Source organism: Littorina saxatilis, linkage group LG12 (assembly GCF_037325665.1).
Source record: "Littorina saxatilis isolate snail1 linkage group LG12, US_GU_Lsax_2.0, whole genome shotgun sequence".
Classification (NCBI taxonomy): Eukaryota; Metazoa; Mollusca; class Gastropoda; order Littorinimorpha; family Littorinidae; genus Littorina; species Littorina saxatilis.
Window position 1 is genome coordinate 58,244,379 of NC_090256.1, and position 22,995 is coordinate 58,267,373.

The 22,995-nt window shown below is 40.6% G+C and overlaps 2 protein-coding genes across 3 annotated transcripts in view; both read left to right on the plus strand.

The window, feature by feature from the left end:
• The window catches only part of LOC138982366 (polypeptide N-acetylgalactosaminyltransferase 1-like), a 70,097-nt gene that overhangs the window by 6,000 nt on the left and 41,102 nt on the right, over positions 1-22,995 (plus strand). For both annotated transcript variants that reach the window (XM_070355620.1, XM_070355621.1), the window contains exons 2-5: positions 3,418-4,565; positions 9,462-9,633; positions 15,028-15,200; positions 17,086-17,190. In XM_070355620.1, the coding sequence (XP_070211721.1) occupies positions 4,349-4,565; positions 9,462-9,633; positions 15,028-15,200; positions 17,086-17,190 (667 nt within the window). In that variant the 5' untranslated portion in view covers positions 3,418-4,348. The remainder of the gene's footprint in view (positions 1-3,417; positions 4,566-9,461; positions 9,634-15,027; positions 15,201-17,085; positions 17,191-22,995) is intronic.
• LOC138982367 (uncharacterized) lies at positions 11,957-14,126 on the plus strand. The gene has a single exon (XM_070355622.1). The coding sequence runs from the start codon at positions 12,288-12,290 to the stop codon at positions 13,974-13,976; it is 1,689 nt and encodes a 562-aa protein (XP_070211723.1). The 5' UTR covers positions 11,957-12,287; the 3' UTR covers positions 13,977-14,126.

Below are 22,995 nucleotides of genomic sequence, written 5' to 3' on the forward strand. Positions count from 1 at the left end.
TCATCCCCCTTGTAAAGATTTTAGTCAAGCAGTATGTAAGAAAATTGTTATGTCCTTTGTACTGGAAACTTGCATTCTCCCAGTAAGGTAATATATTGTACTACGTTGCAAGCCCCTGGAGCAAATTTTTGATTTGTGCTTTTGTGAACAAGAAACAATTGACAAGTGGCTCTATCCCATCTCCCCCCTTTCCCCGTCGCGATATAACCTTCGTGGTTGAAAACGACGTTAAACACCACAGAAAGAAAGAAAGTCATCCCCCCCTTATAAATTAATTGAGCAGAGATTGGATTAGTTTGGATCAAAAAGCAAATGATAGGTCTCAACACTGATGGGAAATCAGTTTGTTATCAAAATCAGTGTGTTGTAACAGCCTATTTAAAGTTCAGTAAGGTATAGTTTGGCTGGCAATTACTACCAGAAAAGTTATTGGTGATGTTTGATTTGTTATACCTTCATGTATCAGTGACTCATGACTGACTCCAAACAAGAATAATTAATAAACAGACTTAATTTACTGGTCTAAAAAGTAAGTAGGGAAAATAACATTGATAGTGAACACATCTCAAGACCACCTTCTCACAAGAGATCACAGCGACATAAGAAAAAGTGTGTATACATAATATCCAACAACATAAATCCCTAAAAAGAGACTCGAAATGGTGTGGCTTGAATTTCCAGTTAATTAAAAGGAGATGAGGAGTAGCAAAGTGGGGTTGAAATCCAGCCTTAACTTGGCATAGTGTATCCCTCTGCCTTAACTTGGCATAGTGTATCCCTCTGCCTTAACTTGGCATAGTGTATCCCTCTGTCTTAACTTGGCATAGTGTATCCCTCTGCCTTAACTTGGCATAGTGTATCCCTCTGTCTTAACTTGGCATAGTGTATCCCTCTGCCTTAACTTGGCATAGTGTATCCCTCTGTCTTAACTTGGCATAGTGTATCCCTCTGCCTTAACTTGGCATAGTGTATCCCTCTGCCTTAACTTGGCATAGTGTATCCCTCTGCCTTTACTTGGCATAGTGTATCCCTCTGTCTTAACTTGGCATAGTGTATCCCTCTGCCTTAACTTGGCATAGTGTATCCCTCTGCCTTAACTTGGCATAGTGTATCCCTCTGTCAGCAGCCTATACAACTTCTCAATCAATTTTAGCTTAATTGTAGGGGTCATTTCAGCCTACATGAATTGACTAGAACTTCAAATAATCAGAAAAAATTGGGTCTTAAAATAGAGGGAGAAGAATGGAGGTAAATTTACAGACATTATGAACAGAAAGTCTGCAAAAACAATTTCTTTAAAAGGGGGGGGGGGGGGGGGGGGGGTTGGTCTTATGTTGGGCGATCTTGAAAGGGGAGGTTGTTGACAGTACAAGTTTTGTGTGCGTCTTTGTACGTGTTTTTGACACATGAATAGAATTGTCAAAGATGACGTTACTCATCAAAACAATTCACACAATCCAGGATGGTACATGTATTAATTTACATAAAAGACCCATAAGTATACTGTTCACTGATTGTTACTAAATCATGAATGATGGACAGAAATAAATTGAGCTGGGCACCAGGGGAGGATAGGTGGGGGGTGGGGGAGAAACTGTACTACATACGCTGTTTTGCAGGCATGACAACTTCAGGACTACTATAATGTATTAAAGCATTTAAGTGGTGAGTTCGAGCAGGAAAGAAGCACGGTACGGTTTAACCTGGAAGAAAAAGACAATGAGACATTTGTCCCCCTCAACCAAATTCTGATTGGACATTACATAGTCGAAGGCAAAAAGCGCAAAGCAGGTTAGGCGGTCCGAAAATGCTTTTTTTTCTCGATCTCCCAGGTCAACTTATGTGCAGACCTGCAAGTGCCTTATCCCCCTTCGTGTTGACACGCAAGCACAAGACCAAGTGCGCACTGAAAAGATCATGAAATCCATGTCAGAGTTCGGTGGGTTATAGAAACACGAAAATACCCAGCATGCTTCCCCCGAAATCGGCGTATGCTGCCTGTATGGCAGGGTAAAAACGGTCATACACGTCATACTCATGCAAAGACATGAGTGAATGTGGGAGTTTCAGCCCATGAACGAAGAAGAAGAGAAGGAGATATATGTGTACTTGCAGTGAGATGTTCGATATCCATAGCTGATTATTTCAGCACAGATAAAATATTTATTTAATTGTGGATCAGAGCAGACTCCTGGTGTGCACTTGACTTTGTCAGTAAAACGTGCATGTTGGTTTTGCATCGTCTTGTCAATAGGAGCTTAAAGGCACAGTATGCCTCCCGTAAACCATCACAGATACTCTCAGGCTTTTACACACAGTACAAACACCCTTCCATTTGAACGCTCACCGAACGGGAACATCCTGGCTGCTTTCCGTCGAGAGTGAGACATTTTTAAAGAATTTATTTTCGTGGATCGTCTGATCTACAATCAGGCACCTCGTTTTGCCGCTAGAACTAACTTTTAAAATCTAAATAATAAATTGACAGCTTAATGTAACACAAACATTCTTAAATCATAAGATTTCTTTTTTCATCAAGACAAGATCAGTACAATTCGAAGTTTTGACAGTTTTAACCCTTTGGCTGGTTGTCGCGACTCATGTCGCGCTACTTTACGTATACTGTCACCTGGTTGTCACGACATATGTCGCGCAACTGGCTCAGTCTGTTTGGTCGGTTCCGATTACCTCTCATGGATGCGAAAACCTATATGACCGTTTTTCTTTATTTTTCTCTCTGTTAAATCACCAGTGGCTATGTAACATGTGTTACAGAATTGCACCAGTGTGAGGGTTAAAAAAGATAGCCCGGAAGCAGGGTCACGAAAGGTCGTGTCTCAAAGCAGACAATTTTTCTGCATAGCGCTCGCTTTCTTTGAAGCCAGCCGCCGCCGACAAGTTTGTGTGACTCGCAGCCGTTTGTTGCGTTTTAGAATGAGAGGTACACAATAACGTGCTTTTGCAGATACAGCCAGACTCGCATTGAAATCACAAACTGACGACTAAATTGTGAAAAAAGGAAAGTGGATCACACGGGTTCACGATGGCTCAGGGGTTAGATAAACCACGAAATCTGGTGTGTGGTTTACGCGGGCTAAATAGCAATTCAAACGAACTGTTTCATTTAATGCTTTAAATGCTATTGCAAGTGTGTTCCATAAGGTTAGATCTGCTTTTTTCATTAGAAGATTTAAATCGTTTTGTAAACCACTTGAGACATACTGGGGCTTTAACTTCAGGCTGGTGAAGTGGTTCTCATTAAAACAGCTAGTATTTGTTAGAGGCTATCAATTTGTGAGAAAGCCAGGAGAAAATGTCAGGCGATTTCGTTGTCATCCAGGCCCTTGGCAAGAAGGGACGCCGTTTACTGTGACGTGTTGATGGAGTAGTGTGTGCTTTCATTCTGCTTATTTGCAGTTTGGGGACCCTGTTTGAACAGGCGGGAAGCCGGGGATAAATCACGCCCCCCTAGGCTCTAAATCCACCGACACCTCACCTGGGCCACACCACAAACACTGACCTGTCCATCGGATCCCCTCCTCCAGCCCTGACCACCACCACCGTCGCCCCCCACTCCCACCGTGTGGACAAAAAATCTTCATCCCCAAGTTTGTTTCTTCATCCGTCCATAACCCTCAGACGCACAAGTGGTCGTCCAGCGTGTGTGCACGTTTCGTGGCATCATCATGTGAAACAGTGACATGCTGGACAGATGAAGCTGCCGACTACTTGACATTCTGTGCAACAGCTGTGTTTGATGCGTTTTTGGTGTTAAAAAATTATAATCAGCAATTTGTGGAGTGATAGCCTTTAGTTTTACTAATTTTACAGTGATAGCAGTTGTTGCTGGTGTGAAATGTAAAATTGTGTGTAAAACAAATAGAAAGTTATGTTTTGCTTTGGGGCGGTAGATAGTGTAAGACTAACAGACAGCAATATTCAATACCCAGTGAAGCGGTAGCACAAAGTTGTGTGGATGAAGATGTGCCGCAGAGTAAAAAGCTTCCTTACAGTGAACTTACTCCAGTCATTCCAGTACTGTCAGTGATACCGTATTGATCTCTTTCAAACAGCCACAGCAAAGTTGCAAACAGAAGCGGATTCAGTATTGATCAAGCTATACCAGTCTACCTCACTATATTGCTTAGAAAATATTCTGCAGCAGTCAGGCACACATAGTTGAAACAAAAAATTATAAAAAAGAGAGAGAGAGAGAAGAAGGTTCACTTGGAAGAGACAAGTTTGAACAGTGAATCAGCTGAGACATATTGACCACGGTTGACACGTGCTTCCCAGTTTGAATTCCATTTTGGGGCGTCCTTGAGACGAGGATTACAGAGCAGTGGTCATGTCGTCGCGACGGATGCGGATACAGTACTGCAAGGTCATCATCTTGACCTCCATGGTGTGGGTCATGGTGGATGTCTTCGTCCTCATGTACTTCACCGACTGCACCACCAACAATGCTGGTTGTCAGGGCAATGGAAATGGCGGACTTGCCGCTGGGGGCGTCCAGTCGCACAAAGAGGACACCAAAGGATTCCTGGAGAAAATCATCCCAAAAAGTGAGTTGTGTTTGGCATCTTGGTGAGTTTGGTGATTGTCTCACACAGGTGTGTTTTTGTGTGTGTGTCTTGTTTGTTGGGGTATATTTGTGTCTAAGTTCTCATTTAAATTATGAGATCTATTGATGTGGTTGTCAAGGTGTTACAGGTGAGATCAGTGAGTGTGGCATACTTTAATGATACATGTTAATCACATGTGTGTGTCTGTAGCGTTATGTATGTGTGTGATAATCTGCTGATAATGAGGAACAGGCAGGATTACGTTATCAGACTAACAGTAATTCAGAACAGTTCTGGGTAATAGTAAAACTATGTCAGATAGTGTCTAAAAATGTGTGTGTGTTTGTGTGTGTGTGTTCGTGTGTGTGTCTGTATGTGTGTGTGTGTGTAACCGTGTGTGTGACAATTAGCCAAATAATTTGCCTTAAGAAGGAAAATTGACACAGTTAGATATGATTGATAAGTTAAATTGATTGTATTTATTTATTTGTTGTATGCTGAATTCATAATAATAATTGGTTTTATTTACAATGCAAAAAGGGATGTAAATCAAAGGAACAAAGCAATAGTGACTGCATCTTGCCCTAATACAGAGTAAATCTATACTAATACTGTTATAGGCGAGTCAAGGTGAAGGATCACTAGATCACTTACTGACATGGCGAAAGTATTCATATTTTATGAATGTCATCAAAATCATATACATTTTAGGTTGACTCATAGTTTACATTTCCTTGTTGGTTTAGTATTTCTGTGGTTTTTGTTTTTTGTGATTCCACTGGTATGTGACTATAATGACTGTGTGAAACTGAAAATGAAAGTGAAAAGGGGAAGAATGAGAAAAATGGTTATTGATGTCAATATCCAGTACTTCACAAAAGGACAGTACAGTAACTGAACAGTGATCCCTCAGTTAGATGTATCATACAGTTTTAATCTTTAATCAAATTGAGAACATTTTCCTCATAAACATAGCAAAAACATTGCACCACATGATTCAACATTTCTTTGCTCTAAAAATGGCTTGTCTTGGCTATTTGGCAATTACTTTTTGGATTGAGGATATCGTTTATAAGGCTAGGGTCAGTGACTGTGAGCCACTCAAATGAGGGTTAAAAAATCCCAACATTAACCTAATGAGTAATAATTTGCATCATAGTTCAGGCATATTGTGCAGATCAGTAATGCATTGTACAGAGTAATGTTTATATAATGAATGCCAAAATTAATAGCATTTAAAGGCACAGTACGCCTCCCGTAAACCATCACAGATACTGTCAGGCTTTTACACACAGTACAAACACCCTTCCATTTGAACGCTCACCGAACGGGAACATGCTAGGTGCCCTACTTAAAGAGCGAGCAAATTTCAAAGAATTAATTTTGCGGATTGTCTGATAACAAAATCGGACCGTGGTGCGTTTTGGCGGTAGACCTAACTTTTAAAATCTAAATAATAAATTGACAGCTTGTTACACAAACATTTTTAAATCATAAAAGAATTCTTTTTTCATCAAGACAAGATCAGTACAATTCGAAGTTTTGAAAGTTTAAAAAAAAAAAGCCCGGAAGCAGGGTCACGCAAGGTCGTGGTTCTCGTAGCAGACGACGGTTTATGCCTATCGCCAGTTCCTCTGAACAGTCAAAAGCCATCGCTAGAGTTCTTGTGAATCACAGCCGTTTGTTTCGTTTAGATTCAGAGGTACACTATAACGTGCTATTGCAGATAAGCTTACAGCGAGTCGCATTCAAATTACAAACTGACGACTACATTGTGAAAAAAGGAAACTGGATCACACGGGTTCACAATGGCTCAGGGGTAAGATAAACCACGCAAAAATAAATTCTTTGAAAATTGCTCGCTCTTTACGGAGGGCATCTAGGATGTTCTCAAGCGGTGAGTGTTTAAATGAAAGGGTGTTTGTACTGTGTGTAAAAGCCTGACAGAATCAGAGTGTGATGGTTTACGGGAGGCTTACTGAGTGTGCCTTTAAGCATTCTATTTCTAGTATCTTTTTCTTTTATTCTGGAACTGCCTTAATTTGAGCCAGGAAAAGTTAATCTGATGATAATTAAGCTGGAGTTCTGCACTAGACTACGTGGTCTCAGGCAGGTTCGTTCGCCTGAAGGGGGTAGTTGCTTTATCAGGGATAATAGTTTTACCCAGAAATTTCCAGTATCTAACTGTTTGAAATCTGAAAATACTGGAGACGAAATTTCTTTTGCAACCACTGAATCAGACCTACTGGTATCCAATAAATATATAATATCTTTTGTTTCACTGACTTTTTTGAGTCACTTGAGAAAAAGTGACTCTATGTAATCGGTCAGTGTTAGTCTGTCCGGCCGGCCGTCCGTAGACACCACCTTAACGTTGGACTTTTCTCGGAAACTATCAAAGCGATCGGGCTCATATTTTGTTTAGTCGTGACCTCCAATGACCTCTACACTTTAACGATGGTTTCGTTGACCTTTGACCTTTTTCAAGGTCACAGGTCAGCGTCAAAGGAAAAATTAGACATTTTATATCTTTGACAAAGTTCATCGGATGTGATTGAAACTTTGTAGGATTATTCTTTACATCAAAGTATTTACATCTGTAGCCTTTTAAGAACGTTATCAGAAAAACAAGGGAGATAACTAGCCTTTTCTGTTCGGCAACACACAACTTAACGTTGGGCTTTTCTCGGAAACTATAAAAGTGACCGGGCTCAAATTTTATGTGAACGTGACTCATTGTGTTGTGAATAGCAATTTCTTCCTGTCCATCTGATGCCTCATATAATATTCAGAACTGCGAAAGTGACTCGATCGAGCGTTTGCTCTTCTTGTCTTTCACTGTTCAGAATATTAATAGTGTAATTACTGCAAGTTATAACTTGGTTTGTTATCTGAAACTTGACTGGGTTCTTTTTTAGCCAGGATTCATGAAAATTAGGACATACTGGTAAAAATAAAAAATTAAATTAAAAAAAGTAAGTGCGACCACAGTGCTTTAGAAATAAACGTGGCCAACAAATTATTGTAACGAATTTCGCACCCAAATTAAAGCATTAATTCCCGTGTAATTTCATTAAAACTTTATATGCCAGTTAAGGCCGTTCACTTGACTATCCACCAAGTCATTGCAAAGAGGGCAGTCACACACGCGATTCAATCGTGAGATTTACCCTGTCACACGGGCGACTGAGTCGTTGAAAATAGCCACGACAAGTCTGCGACTGAGTCTCATGCGATTCCCTCGTAGCTTTGAGCTTTAAAACTTGTTCTATTCCTGCGACCCAGTCGTCAGTCAATCGCAGGGGCAGAGCCAATCAGAACGCGTCGTTGCGGCCTTGAACACGCCGTGACGTAAAATAATGGCAGACAGTGGCGGACAGCGTCTCTTCGTCGATTCAAAACTTTTTGGAAGAACAGTTTCTTACTCAAATATAAAGGAGACGTTTTAGGCGTGCACAGCGGTTGGGAAACATTAATTGCAACTGTCTGGGAACTTTATTTCTCGCAAAAGCGTAATGCTGAAAGGTATTTTTCAGAAAGGTAGAGTGATGTTCGAACATTAGCGTCTGCTCTCGCAAAGCGCGTTTGCCGTGTTCACTGTGACACGTCACTTCCGCCCCGCTCGCGTGGAGTTATCGTTCGTCAAATGTTCGTCTATCGTTCATTTTGTGACAGGTCAATGGCCTACGATGTGATGTGTGATAGGCTCAAGATTGAATCGCGCGATTGAATCTGAACGATTGAATCGCGTGTGTGACTGAAGCTTAAAGTACAGCGCTTTTTGTTATGACACCCCTAAAAAATGATGCAAAAAGTCCCGTTTTTGACCGCTCTTGGGATCGACACCTGCATCAGTAGGAATAGCATAGCACACGAAATACCATAGACCAAATAGCCTGGACCGTCAACTCGTCACGTGACCCTTCGAGGTTACGACGCTCGATTTTCACAGGGGCGCTTAGCGTCCGGTTTGAAAGACAGTGAAAAGAAAGCACGCTCCAGTTATTTGTGACAATGGGAGGTGACAATGAACTGGATTTTCCAAAACTCCAAACTAAACTTAACAAAACTCATCGAAAAACATGTTCCATATGCACTTTAGCTGAGTTTATTTTAGCATTTTCAGAACTTACCTCGGCAACTTCGTCTATGTTTACAATCGACACCGGATATGACATCCCCCTGATTTCTGAAAGGCCAAGAAGAGCGGGGTAGTAGTTGCGCTGAGAAAGATAGCACGCTTTTCTGTACCTCTCTTCGTTCCTAAATGGGGGTGGCCGCTACCTCGTAATAGAGAGAAAGAGCGGAGAGAGAGCTAGTTGGCGGTCCAGGCTATTTGGTCTATGGAAATACGCAAGCTAGCTAAACAAATCAACCTGTTCAGGGTAGATAATTGATTTGGCTTTCTTCTCGTATGTTAAAGTTGCAAAGTTTTGCCTATTGTGATTTTTTGTCGATTTTTAATTGGGCCCTTCCGTTTTTGTCTGGTCGATTTTGAGGGTACCCTTATTTGAGCGGCGGTAGCGCGATTCATGTAAAAGATATTTTTAATCCAAAAAGTGATCCTGATAGTCAAGTGAACGGCCTTAACTGGTATATAAAGTTTTAATGAAATTTCACGGGAATTAATGCTTTAATTTGGGTGCGAAATTTGTTGCAATAATTTTTTTGGCCAAGTTTAGAAGCCAAGGCAGTGTTGTGTAATAGATTTTTTCAATGGCTTGTGTTTGATGGCGAGCTGACTGGGTTTACAGGTTTAGTGTGTGATGGAGCTAGCTAGTGTTCAACGGCTTATGCTTTCTCAGTTCTGGTTTAAAGAAGCTAAAATTAGTGTCTGATGGGGTACTAAGTTAGTGGTTTGTGTTTGATAGAGACATGCGCTGACTGGTTTTGCAGGCCTACTGCCCAAGAAGGTGCCGACAGGGCCAGGGGAGATGGGCAAAGCAGTGGTCATTCCCAAGGACAAGGAGGCCCAGTCCAAGGAGATGTTCAAGATCAACCAGTTCAACCTGCTGGCCAGCGACATGATGTCTTTGAACCGCTCTCTACCAGACTACAGAATGGATGCGTAAGTTCGGTGTTGCCATGTAGTACTGGTGTTGGCTGAATTCTGAGCTCGCACTCCAGAGAACAGCTGCAGTTACTATGCACTGTATTTTTATGATGAATGTTGTATTTGAATACAGGAAAATATTTGGTCTCTGACTTTTATGTCAAGCACAATGCTGATGTAAAAAAAAAAGTGAACAGTTTTAATAAATTTCACGGTTTGCATAATTTCAAAAAGGAAAGCTGATGCGATAACAGAGCTGTTTCCATCTCATAATGTCCAGCTGTAATGTACGTCTGAGGACAGCTGTTGCAGGTATTTTTGCCATCGATAGCTCATAAAAGAAGCAACAGGAGGGATTGTTTTATTATTACAGTGGAACCCCCCTTTTAAGACCTACAGATTTGATTAAGACTTCCTCCCTTTCAAGACTGTTTTCTCAAATTGTCTGTCCATAACCTCTGCAAATGTACCCACATTTTTAACAAATCCCTCCTTTTTAAGCCTGATTTATATTCTCAGATTTTTGGAGGTCCTTATTCACTGTACTTTTAACTGCAGGTATTGCTCATAATGAAAAGAACAACTATGAGTGAGAGTGTTACATGATATACATATGATAAGTTTGATATAGAGCTTATAATTTATATATGCTTAAAGGCCCGGCAGGCATATATAAGGCGCCTGTGCCTCCCGTTATGGAGACCATTTGAAATTGTTCCTGAGCCACGAGCAGAAGTAGCTCTGATGTTTTTTTGAATATTTCACATACTAGGTCGCTTTCTCTCAAATAATTTTGCATACGCAAAGCTATTCCGACTACAAAGGCTAAGAAGTTGATACAAACGGTTAAAAAGTTGTCTGAAATGTTATATTTGTTGATAAAGATTTGAACTGAGAAATACGTTCGAAAAGGGGGCGTGGAAAACTTGGTCTTGACGTGACAGATTCACAACAGTGTTCTAAAAATAACACAGCACATGGCAAGCTTTACACATGCTGAAACAAGAAGCTGTCGCTTACCTTTACCACCAGTGATGTCCTTGGTATGGAATTCCGTTTGGATTTGGATAAAGTCCCCTCACTAAATCAAGTATACATTCCGGCATGATCTCTCTTTGTATATTAACTGTGCAGGGATTGTCAATGCTAAGTGTGCGTGTCTTTTTTTGAATGTAGAGAGGATGTCTCCATGCATTGCGTGTTGACATCATTGTCCAGTATTTTTTATACAGTCTTTTTCTGATCGCCGAATTTCTAATGTTTGCTGGCTGCCCACTGCCTAGCCACTTCTGTTTGCACGTTGCAACACACGGCAAACAAAAACAAAACAGACACTCCCCTTCGGCTGGCACTGGCACTGACACCTGTGCCCCTCCGATTCCTCGGCTTTCACCGCCCTCGCTACCAACGCTGAGGCCTGGACAAACACCGCGACCCGACACAGAACACAGTGCTGGTGAATCTGAGTCCCTCTCGACACTGATGCTGGCAATATTATCTCCAGAAGAAACTGATACTTCACTCCTTCTCGTATTCAAAAACCATCCACGATCACGAAAAAGTGTCTCAACAGACGTTTGTTGTTCTTCTGTTACGCCTAAAAGAGTCAAATCAAATGAGTTATTTTCCATTGATTATCATTTACACACTAACACGTCAAATTGCAAATGACTGAACAGTACAGGGCGCTAACCATGGTTCTGTAGAAAACTGAAACAAACTGACTGGTGGGAAACTAGGGCAGTCTGTCATCACGTAGATAGGGTTCGCGCCCTACTGGTGGGGACCTCCCAGGGATGAATAAAAACGACGGTGTCTCATTCTACTTCATTGTATTTAGGTACCTAGTTAGTTCCACAAATTGTGTTGGCATGTTACCCTCTAGTGGGCCTCACACCGCGCGGGCTGCTGAAGCAGAACCACACCTTTACAGAAGACCAGGCTCATTTGTGAATCAGGTTGGTCAAGTTGAAATTGTATCGTTGACTTTGCAACATATCCTATATATTTGTGAGCTGGTACTAATGAAAACCCCCTGGCAACAGACTGGCTCATTTTCAAGTCTATGCAAACGGGGGGAAGAGCAGAAAGCAAGACACATGAGTTGAGTTTCCGAATCCTGTGATGGGGAGGGGGTGGGGGTCGAGGGTTTACTCTCAGAAATATGAATACGTCTAATTATCTCGGTTGTGTGTGCCCTACAAGTACTCACTATACAGAGACTAGACCTTTCTGTAAGTCAGTGGTCCGCCCCCCTCCCCACCCCCTCCATGTCCCCCACCCCTCAGTGTCCCCGTACCCCCACCCCTTGTAGCCCCCCCCCCCTCCTTGTGGCCCCAGTTTCCTTTCTACTTTTGTAGTTTGAAAAAGTGCGGTCATCTCGACCAGATTTTGCGCCCAAAAACAAGGCGCTAAAAATTCCCACCAATTATTCTGTTGTGTCTGTTTCTATCAGTGTGCTAGCTGGACATACTTACATTCTAAAAGATAGTGTTGGCACTGATTCTTCAAAAGTTGAATTAATCACAGAAATCAGTCATTTATCTAAATGTTCTATCAGTCCTGTACGGAGAAGGGCTTTGAAGTATTTACTTGTGGAATTTGGTTTGCTTTTTTCCAAAACGGTTGAGAGTTGCATTGTACCTAGACTGTGATTTTGTATTCCAAGAATGGAAGACATAACAAACGTACAAAAAAGAAAATATTACAAAGACTCAGAAGAAGCTGTAAAGCGAAGAAATGTTGGTCGTGTACAGAGAAAAGCAGAAGGCAAAATTCAGTTCAGTGGAGAGAAAGATGAAATTGATTTGATTCATTCACAAGTACGAAAGATTAAGACATTTTTAGGAGAAGGGAATCCAAACACTGTTACTAACAAACAACTTGTTGACACTATACTGCGTTTTTTCATCGATAAAAACATTGAACTTGATCCTCCTGCACCAACTGATGCTCCAGTTCTTGGACATTTTGCAGACACTTCTTTCTCCCTTGTCAGTGGTGTTGATTCTAGTGACGAACAGCTGTTTGTTTGTGCCCAGAGTTCCCTGGATAAGTTTTGTGAACGTGTGTATCATCATTCTGTTCAGTGTGGATGTAGTCTTGTGCGTACAAATATGAAAATGCTTGGACATGTCGGTCTTTTCACCTTTGCATGTGATAATGATCACAAAATCGACTGGCCTAGCTCGCCATACCTGGGTGTTAAATACCTTGTCAACTGCAAAATGATTCATGGGTATTTTGTTTCTGGGATAAAGCTGAACCAGTACCAGAGAATTGTTGAGGCAGCAGGCATTGGCAAACTGGGTGATGACTACGTAAGTAATGTTTTTAGCGTGTACAAGGATTGTGTCGCCAGACAGGTGTCTGACTCGACGTACGACGCCCTACTCGAGGAACTTGTTCTTTATGAGGATGGTGGCATCAGTATCCTTACGGATGCCAGACACGGAACGAGAAAAAACTCAAGATATTCTGACATTGTGTGTCTGGGCGCACAGAGCCACAAAGTGTTACACGTGTCCGTTGTGAGCAGGACCGATGAGCCGTGCGCCCAGAAACACGAACTGATTGGCACTAAGCGTGTCTACGACTATCTGGACGGGCAGGAGGATGGATCGGTCCACATACGAGTCCACTGTCACGACAGGAACGCCACCGTGAACAAGTGGGTGAGGGACAACCGGCCAGACACGACCTCAACTAATGACACTTGGCACGCTGCCAAAAACGTCGCCAAAGAGGTCCGAACAGTATGCACTGGGCCACGATACCAAGAAGGAAAAACCTGGCATCCAGAACTGAGTGACAAGGCTGCCAGCATCAAGACACACATGTACTGGAGCATGAAGAACTGTGAAGACGACCCTACCAAACTTCAAGCCATGATCATCAATATTATTCAACACTACAAAGGTAATCACCACGACTGCCACACCACGTCAAGATGCAAAACAGACCCACAGTACGAACCTTCAAAACTTCCAATCACAGACCCAAAGGCAGAACTTCTTTTACGACAAGCTTTAGAACGAACAGTCATTTTCAAGAACCCTTTAGATTACATTCACTGCATGGACACCTACTTCGTTGAATCATTCAACAACACCATGCTCCAGTACCATGACAAACGAACAGACGGCAGCCTTTCACTCGAGAGTTACACGCTGAGAACGCACATGTCAATACTAGACTGGAATGAGAACATCAACTCCAGAATAGTGACCTCTCTTCGTGAAATTCAGGATGCCAGGAATCCACGCCGTGTCAGTGCCAGGCGGAACTTAAAAAGAAAGTGTTTTGATTTCTGGACGATGCTGTGGCACGATTACGCATCAGCAATTCTTCAGCAGTAAAGGTAGGCAGTACACGCTTTCCATTCGGCTTTGACTAACACAGCATGGGATTGTTTACAGCATGCGTAGCATGCGTTCTCGCTATATTTAGTTAGGCTCCGCCCCTTTTTTGCGGTGCATCATGGGAGAGGCCGGATCGGTTGGGACGCGTTTAAGTGAGGTCTGCTACTGCTGTTTTGAAGCACACTATTTTTCAGTGTACACAGTAGGTATGTTGCTTTTGAGATGGTTGTAATTGTGTTTTAATGGCTGCTGGAGAAGTGTTGATAAAGCTTTCAGTTCTTTCTCTTTTCGGTTTATTTTGACTTGTCTCAAGTAAAATAATTGTATGAAAACAAAAAGGGTTGGGGATGTTGGGTGGGGAAGGAGAGTGGAATAAGAAAATAAGTTAGCCATGAGAGAAAGAAAGGACGAACAGACAGGAACGCAGACATGGCAGGCATTAGAAAGAACAACAATGCAGACAAACACAGTGTAGAAGGGAGAGGGGGGTAAACAAACCGAACACTGTCTGTTACGTGGAAAAGATGGGCAAACAATTGACAAGTTAAGAAAAGGGAGAGGCTGTGTGTATGTAGCAATGTGTTTTGCATGAGATTACTGTTGAACAGAAACAAGGGTTGTTGATTTAAAAAAAAAAAGTCATGCTGAAGATAGGTGGGCCTGAATTGTTGAATGCGCTTAACTGCTCTAAAACTCCAGCATATTTCTGTTTTCCTTCCAAATTCTGTGATTTATCAAACATAGACTGACATGAGAGTATTAGCAATAGGCTCTGATCTCTCACCTGTGGTAAGAATGATAGTCCTTCAAGGTATGAGTCAGATAAAACTGTTTGTCAACTTCTTTCAGCTGTAGACCATGCGTCAACAAGTCGAATATGTGCTGTACTTCACGTTTTTGTGCATTCCGTACTGAAGCACGTTGATTGATTTGTACTAGCACACCTGAATTGGTTTTAGACACTATGCCATGGTGTTCTACACATGGTTGTAATAAAGTCTTATGTCTTACTTACATAATATATATTCTATGTGTTTGGTGTTGTTAGGTGCAAGAAGAAGTCATACCCTCCAGTTGAGTCCCTCCCAAAGACCAGCATCGTGATCGTGTTTCACAACGAAGCCTGGTCAACGCTGCTGCGTACAGTGTGGAGCATCATCAACCGATCACCCAAGGAACTTTTGGAGGAGATCATCCTTGTAGACGATGCCAGCGACAAAGGTGTGCATTGCATCCAGTGTTTTTTTATGGTGCTTTTTGGATCTGTTTAAAACACTTATCACTAACAGTTTTGATGGTGAAATATTAGAATGTGTGTGTTTTAATGTGTCATGTATTTCAGACAATGGTGCAAATTGTTTGTATGTGTCTGATTGAGGTGTGGCTGGGTGAAACATTTGCAAAGGTGCGTGTGTAACACTTTTGGGGAGGTTTGAGAAGTAGCCCTGGTTTGTATCAAAATCTTAAGAAGTAATCACATAAAGCAGCAGGACCAACCTTGAGTTTATTTACTCAATTCTAAATTATTCAGAACAGTGATAAAATTTAAGTGGTAATTTATAACATGCCTGTTCTCTCAGGATCTCAAACGTGCTGACACAGCTGTAAGGCAGTTAAGGGGAGGTGGGCCAGTGCAAAATGGACAAATTGATCAAAACCCTTTTTTAAATTTGTTTGCAGATAATGGTCTCATAACATACCTAAAATGCATGTGTGTCTGTGTTTTTGTCTAAAGTGTCATATTTATGTGTCAATAAAGACAATACTTGAATAGTTTATCTTCAACGTCGTTTTTCTCATGTCAGCCATTTTTGCGGCAGTTGCATCTGTGGTGTTGCGATTTCTCTGGCTGTAATTTAGCTAGAGCAATAACTTTTTGTGCCGTTTGTGCAGAATATCACTTTCTGGGGGATTACGAAAGGATTTTGTTGCCATTGTATTACAGTCATAAACAAAATTTTTGCAGGGGTTACCCTAAAGTTTTACGGTTGTAACAAAGAAATGTCCCTAACTCCAAATGTAAATATAACAATCAAAATCTGCTTCATAATCCCCTAGAGCATACCCAGAAAGATAAAATATAACAATAATTAGAAGTGTGACAATCATATCTGCTGAAATATTATTTTCCCCCTGTACTCCAGTTTTGTCGGTTTTTGACTGTTTTTGTGGCGTAAAACAAAAACCAGCAACCCAAAATACAAAAAGTGACCATCATTTATCATTGTTTATTCATTACTTTCATAAAATAACATTCAAACTAAATAAAACATTGAAATTAAAAAAAAACATAGTGCACTGGCCCACTTGCCCTTAAATGAAGTGTACATATACAGACTGGACCCCACCCCTCCCCATGTTGAGACCTCCCAAATGTCATCAAGTCAATTTTGGAGAGGGAGTGAGTTTTAATGTAGAGGTAAATTTACAGCCGTTATGAACAGAAAATGTGAAAAAAGACTATGGTCTGAAAACAGGGCTTTTAAAGATAGGGTCAACTGCATGTTTGTTTGTTTTTTGTTTTAAATGTAGGTACACTGTAAACAGTGATAGTCACTTGCTCTGAGAGGATCAGCTTTAGTGGTGAATTCTCTGTATGATTCTGTGAAGCAGCTCAAGCTGAATGTGTGAAGTGCGTTCAACAAGAACAAAATCAATCAGCAATCATGTTAAACAGTCTGCTAACAATGATGGTTGTTGGTACCTCAGGCCATTTTGGGATGCTTTTAACAAAACTTCACTCAAAACAGTGTGAGTTTGAATAATTCATGAATTTTAGGTCCTGATGTGGGGCAGAAGTACCTGCACTCAGTTGAAATTGCATTACTAATGTAGTCTGTCAACACTCAAGTTATTGAGGATAAAATCCCATTAACTGGCAAGGCAAACCTTGACACAGTTAGCTCGGAAAATCGGAAAAGTAGTTTTGATAGTTTTTTTTTTTTATCATACTGCATGTGTGTTTGTGGGTGTGTATGCATGCATGCTTTATGTTGCATGTATCTGTTCATAATACAATCTGTGCACATGTATTTTGAAATTTGAAGTTTTCCTTCACATACTGTGTGAGGCGAGCTGTGCACTGTTTGTGCTTTCTTTCTTTCAGAACACCTGGGTCACAAGCTGGACGAGTACGTGGCAAAGCTCCCTGTTCACGTCCATGTGGAGAGATCAGAGAAACGTACTGGCCTCATCCGCGCTAGACTCAGAGGTAGAGTTTTTGCACATTTTCTGGTTACAAGAATTTTATATGCTGTCTGTGCTCTCATTTTTTTTTCTTTCAAATTTTTGTTCTGCCCGTTTTAATTTGTTTTGGTACTTTTTCTTTTGAGAGGGTGTTTTCTGTCCAATGTGATTTTGACATGTTTTAGTTACATTATTGAATATTTTCTTTTGTGTCCCTTTGTCTTGTTCAGCATTTCATTTGGTTGTCCTTATGTTCTTTATGCATAATCATATTTAGTGACTGTTGTTCTCTTCTTCTATCCTTTTCTTTCTTTGCTTGTCTTCCTGGTGACAGAAAAATGGGTAGCACACGGGGGATAACCGGTCAAAGGCCGAACAGAAGCCGAAGGCCGCTCATGACACGTGTGAAGGCAAGTTTTGTCTGTTTTCTAGGTATTGTTTGATTTATGTCGGGATTTAAGGTAAGCTACTGATTCAGCGATGACTAAATTTGTTTCTCGATGCATAAAAAGTCAGGGAGCGATTGATATTTGCCCGTAAATAGCCTTCAAAGCTGAAAATGTCCGCGATCGAGCACCGGAAATGGCTGTTCGATGGGTTTTGCAAGTAGAAATGTGCTTTATTTCACCAAATCAGCTCGTATTTGGTGTGGATACGGGATTCTAGAGGACGAAGGAGTCATAAGAGGTGCAAAGAAGTGCTATTTGGGAGTAGAATAAATCTTCCGAGACAGTAGACAAGAGAAGGTCATATTTGAGAGATGCGCGTAGGCCGATTGTCTTTCCGACAAGCGAATGATACAGCAGATTAATCATTCGTTTTGACCAGAAACCTAGTCTCTAGTTTTTATGAATGAGTTTTTTAATTAAAACAATCACGAGAACTCTCTCGCTTAGCCTAAAGGCTGTTCGATGGGTTTCGCAAGTAGAAATGTGCTTTATTTCACCAAATCAGCTCGTATTTGACATCGGTTTGGTATATATATATATATATTTTCTAATCCTACCGCGAACTGGATAGCAGACGCGGCACGACTGTTGCACCACACTTTGAAGTAATCCCACACTTTGAAATAAATTACTTCAAAGTGTGGGGATGTGCCCCACACTTTGAAGTAAACCCATTTTTTACTTCAAAGTGGGGGGGGATCTTCCCACACTTTGAAGTAAACTCAGTTTTTACTTCAAAGTGTGGGGGGATCTTCCCACACTTTGAAGTAACTTACTTCAAAGCGTGGGACTTTTGCATCGCCTGTTTGAGCCTGATGATTTTGTCAAAAAAAATGGCAAAGTATTTGGATGAGTGAACAGAAAAAGTGAGGATGCCAAGAAACATAATGATGTCTGTTATCAGGCTTTAAGCAATGTCCCATTGTTGAGTGTGACGAAAACTCGTGGTGACGATTTTAAAACATGTTGGGTCACGCATGGTCCAATCTTACATGGTCCAATCTTACATGGTCCAACCTTACATGGTCCGACCTTACATGGTCCAATCTTACATGGTCCAATCTTACATGGTCCAATCTTACATGGTCCAACCTTACATGGTCCAATCTTACATGGTCCAATCTTGCATGGTCCAACCTTACATGGTCCAACCTTACATGGTCCAATCTTACATGGTCCAATATAACATGGTCCAACCTTACATGGTCCAACCTTACATGGTCCAACCTTACATGGTCCAATCTTACATGGTCCAATCTTACATGGTCCAACCTTACATGGTCCAATCTTACATGGTCCAACCTTACATGGTCCAATCTTACATGGTCCAATCTTACATGGTCCAATATTACATGGTCCAACCTTACATGGTCCAACCTTACATGGTCCAACCTTACATGATCCAATCTTACATGGTCCAATCTTACATGGTCCAATCTTACATGGTCCAATAATATATATATGGACCATGTAAGATTGGACCATGGAAGGTTGGACCATGTAAGGTTGCACCATGTAAGGTTGGACCATGTAAGGTTGGACCATGTAAGATTGGACCATGCGTGACCCAACATGTTTTAAAATCGTCACCACGAGTTTTCGTCACACTCAACAATGGGACATTGTTTAAAGCCTGATAACAAACATCACTATGTTTCTTGGCTCGCTCACTTTTTTTGTTCACTCATCCAAAAGACTTTGCCATTTTTTTTGACAAAATCATCAGGCTCAAACAGGCGATGCAAAAGTCCCACGCTTTGAAGTAAGTTACTTCAAAGTGTGGGAAGATCCCCCCACAATTTGAAGTAAAAACTGAGTTTACTTCAAAGTGTGGGAAGATCCACCCCCCCCCCCCCCCCACTTTGAAGTAAAAAATGGGTTTACTTCAAAGTGTGGGGCACATCCCCACACTTTGAAGTAATTTATTTCAAAGTGTGGGATTACTTCAAAGTGTGGTGCAACAGTCGTGCCGCGTCTGCTATCCAGTTCGCGGTAGGATTAGAAAAAATATATATATATATGGTCACAGGCATGAAAAGGAGTCTAAAACTGTGACATGCTCAGGAAAACTTTTAGTCCAAAAAGGAGACACACAAACAAAGGTTAGACAAATCCAGTCACACTTATAAGCTCATAAACACACTCTAAGTTGAAAAAGAAGTTTATTTTAAACTAAATAGTGAAATGTAATTCCAGCATATGTACATAACTTGTCACAACGTCACAAACTTTATTTAATATTCAAAGCACACTATCACAGAAAATAAACATAATCCAAATGAAGACCCACATTAAATCACTTTAAAAATTAAAAGAACACCATAAACACAAATCAAACATTATTACACCAGATTAGAGCATTGTGTACATAACCGTCACATCATATCACTAAAATTCAACAAAAAAGGTTACAAAGGACGATTTCTGACCCCTAAGTACAAAACCCATGTACAAGAGTTAGACACCAGACAGCCATAGCAAGGAGACATGTAACCACAGAGGATTAAAGGAATAACATACTTTTTCACTTCATCCGCAACAAATGGCAAACAAAATCAAGATTAAAACCACACAAAAAAACAAGGAATGAATCCAACATCCAATATAGTTAGAAATGCTAACAACTATGATGTTAAAAGTGGCAAACAAGCAAAATTCTGCTATAGGGGCTTGACAATTCCAAGAAAACAGCAGCAGTCAACCTTTGTACATAACATCACAGCGTGACGTAATCAAAACAGATGCATTAAAACTGGAACATTCTGACCAAACAGACAAAAAAATGTATGGGCATATCCAAATAAATGAGAAGTACCCATAAGAAGAAAAAGTTATGAATGAAACCACCATAAATCCACCATACAACAAAAATAACCTATTTGTACATAACGGCACGCAAAGTCAGAGGATGAAAGTGCCCATATCAGCTAAAACTGGTGCCACAATAACTGCAATCAACAAATCTGAGAAAGAAATTAGTAGCAAAGGGAGACAGTTACCATTATGAATAAAAAAACCTGATACAAACAAGATAACACATGCAGGAGGTAAGAAATAAGAGGGAAAACTACATATGTACATAACATCACACCGTGACACCCATGATTCTGAGGGATGTCTCTAACACATATCCACACCTTCATAGGCAGAAATTATAAAAAACCCAAATGACACATAAAAGGTACAAATAAAAAACCAATTAGCAACCCTGAAACATAAATTCAGATCAGAAAATGCAAAAAACATGAGAATGTGTACATAACGTCACAACAGATTATCTTTCATGCAGTGAGTGCTGGTAGGTACAGCTCACTTTCATTTTGTGAGTTGAGAAATATCAACAGAAATGGGAACATGAATAAATGATAAAGTTCAAGTATTCTGTCATTGTCAAGACAATGTATCCAGAAAAAAAACCTTGAATTTAAACCAAAAAAAAAGTCTGACCTCAGCCTCAGGGGACACACCTACCTAGAGTTGGGTGTATTGTTCTTTATTTTTGCTGCCTGGGATTGGGTGGGCAGGTATGTCAGTTTTGTAGCTTTTTAGAAAAAGCAAGCTGATAGATTTTCACAAACATGACAGAAAAAAAAGAAAAAAAAAGATTGCAATAACATTATGCAAACATGCTTAGGAAAACTTTGTCCAAAAAGGACACACAAACAAAGGTTAGACAAATCCTGTCACATTTATAAGCTCATAAACACTATAAGTTCAAAAAGAAGTCACGCTGGAAATAGTGAATTGTAATTCCAGCATAAGTACATAACTTGTCACAATGTCACAAACTTTATTTAATATTCAAAGCGCACTATCACAGAAAATAACCATAATCCAAATGAAGACCCACATTAAATCACTTTAAAAATCAAAAGAACACCATAAACACAAATCAAACATTATTACACCCGACTAGAGCATTGTGTACATAACAGTCACATCATATCACTAAAATGTTGGCACCCAACTAGACTAGAGCCATGTGTACATAACAGTCACATCATATCACTAAAATGTTGGCACCCAACTAGAGCCATGTGTACATAAGTAAGTCACATCATATCACTAAAATGTTGGCACCCAACTAGAGCCATGTGTACATAACAGTCACATCATATCACTAAAATGTTGGTATCACTTTTTACACAATATTTCTTACACTCTTTGTCCCTCAAAGCTGTACTTTAGAAAAGTGTACCTGGAGCCTGAACTAGGTCCTAGGAAAAAGCAGGTGTGTGGCATATTACCAGTAACAGGGTCCCCACAGGTTTTTAGAAACATGTACTTTGGAAAAGTGTACCTGGAGCCTGAACTAGAAAAAAGCAGGTGTGTGGCATACTACCAGTAACAGGGTCCCCACTGGTTTTTAGAAACAAAATTCCATGACTTTTCCATGAGACCCAATAACATTTTCCATGACTAGATCCACAGGTCGCCATTTCCGAACACGCAAACTTTTTACGTCTTTTCACTGCCAGTTTTGACACTGGCTTGCTTTGCACTGAATTTGAGTCAGTTTCTAAGCAGTGTCTTTTCGACAAGCAAGTCAAGCATTTGCTACGCAGTCAGATTATCGGTAATGTTTGCTGGTCCTGTCATTTCATTAAACTGGACCAGCCACTGTTTGTATCCATCTGCACTTTCGTAACCGTCACTGTGACTTGACGAACTGTCATTTTTTTTCACCGCGATACACAGTTCATTGCGAAGATCTTCCTTGGTAATTCGTTCCAATTCCGCATACTTTTTGTTGTCAAGAAACAACTCGAAAGAAAGTTTCAAACTCATCATCCTCCATCTTGCTTGTCGAAGCGCTAAAGTACATTATCGATGCAAAAACATAAGCAGAAAACTTCAATGAAACAGACTTAAATGCAGCGCAGACGAGATAACGGAAGGAAGTGAGCCTCGCTTTGGCTCAAGTTCCGTTAAAAATACCGTTATTTTTGTATGCAAATACGAACGAGAAGTTGGTCATACGAACAAGCCTTGTGCTGGCGACGCAAATCGCTGCTGGCTGGCAAGGGGGGGTGAATGGCTGGGCGACGAAAAAAGCCGCTGGCGTGCTAAAGGGTATTTTTTTTATTTTTTTATTTTTTTAAATTCCATGACTTTCCATGACTTGAATTGAAATTCCATGACTTTCCAGGCCTGGAAAATTAAAAATCAAATTCCATGACTTTCCAGGTTTTCCATGACCTGTACGAACCCTGCAGTAAACGCCATGTACACAATAAAAACAAATTTTAAAAATCTGCATAGTATAAATGACATTTTTGTTCTGTCTGTTCGGTTACAGTATGGCTAGTTTATGATCCAGCTATGGCTATCTATTTCCAGCACAAATTACAAGGTTTTAGCATAAAAGCCAAGAAAACTGT

Bases quoted from the DNA above. Each gene is read 5' to 3' on its own strand.
- LOC138982367 (XM_070355622.1), top strand. From the start codon at position 12,288: ATGGAAGACATAACAAACGTACAAAAAAGAAAATATTACAAAGACTCA.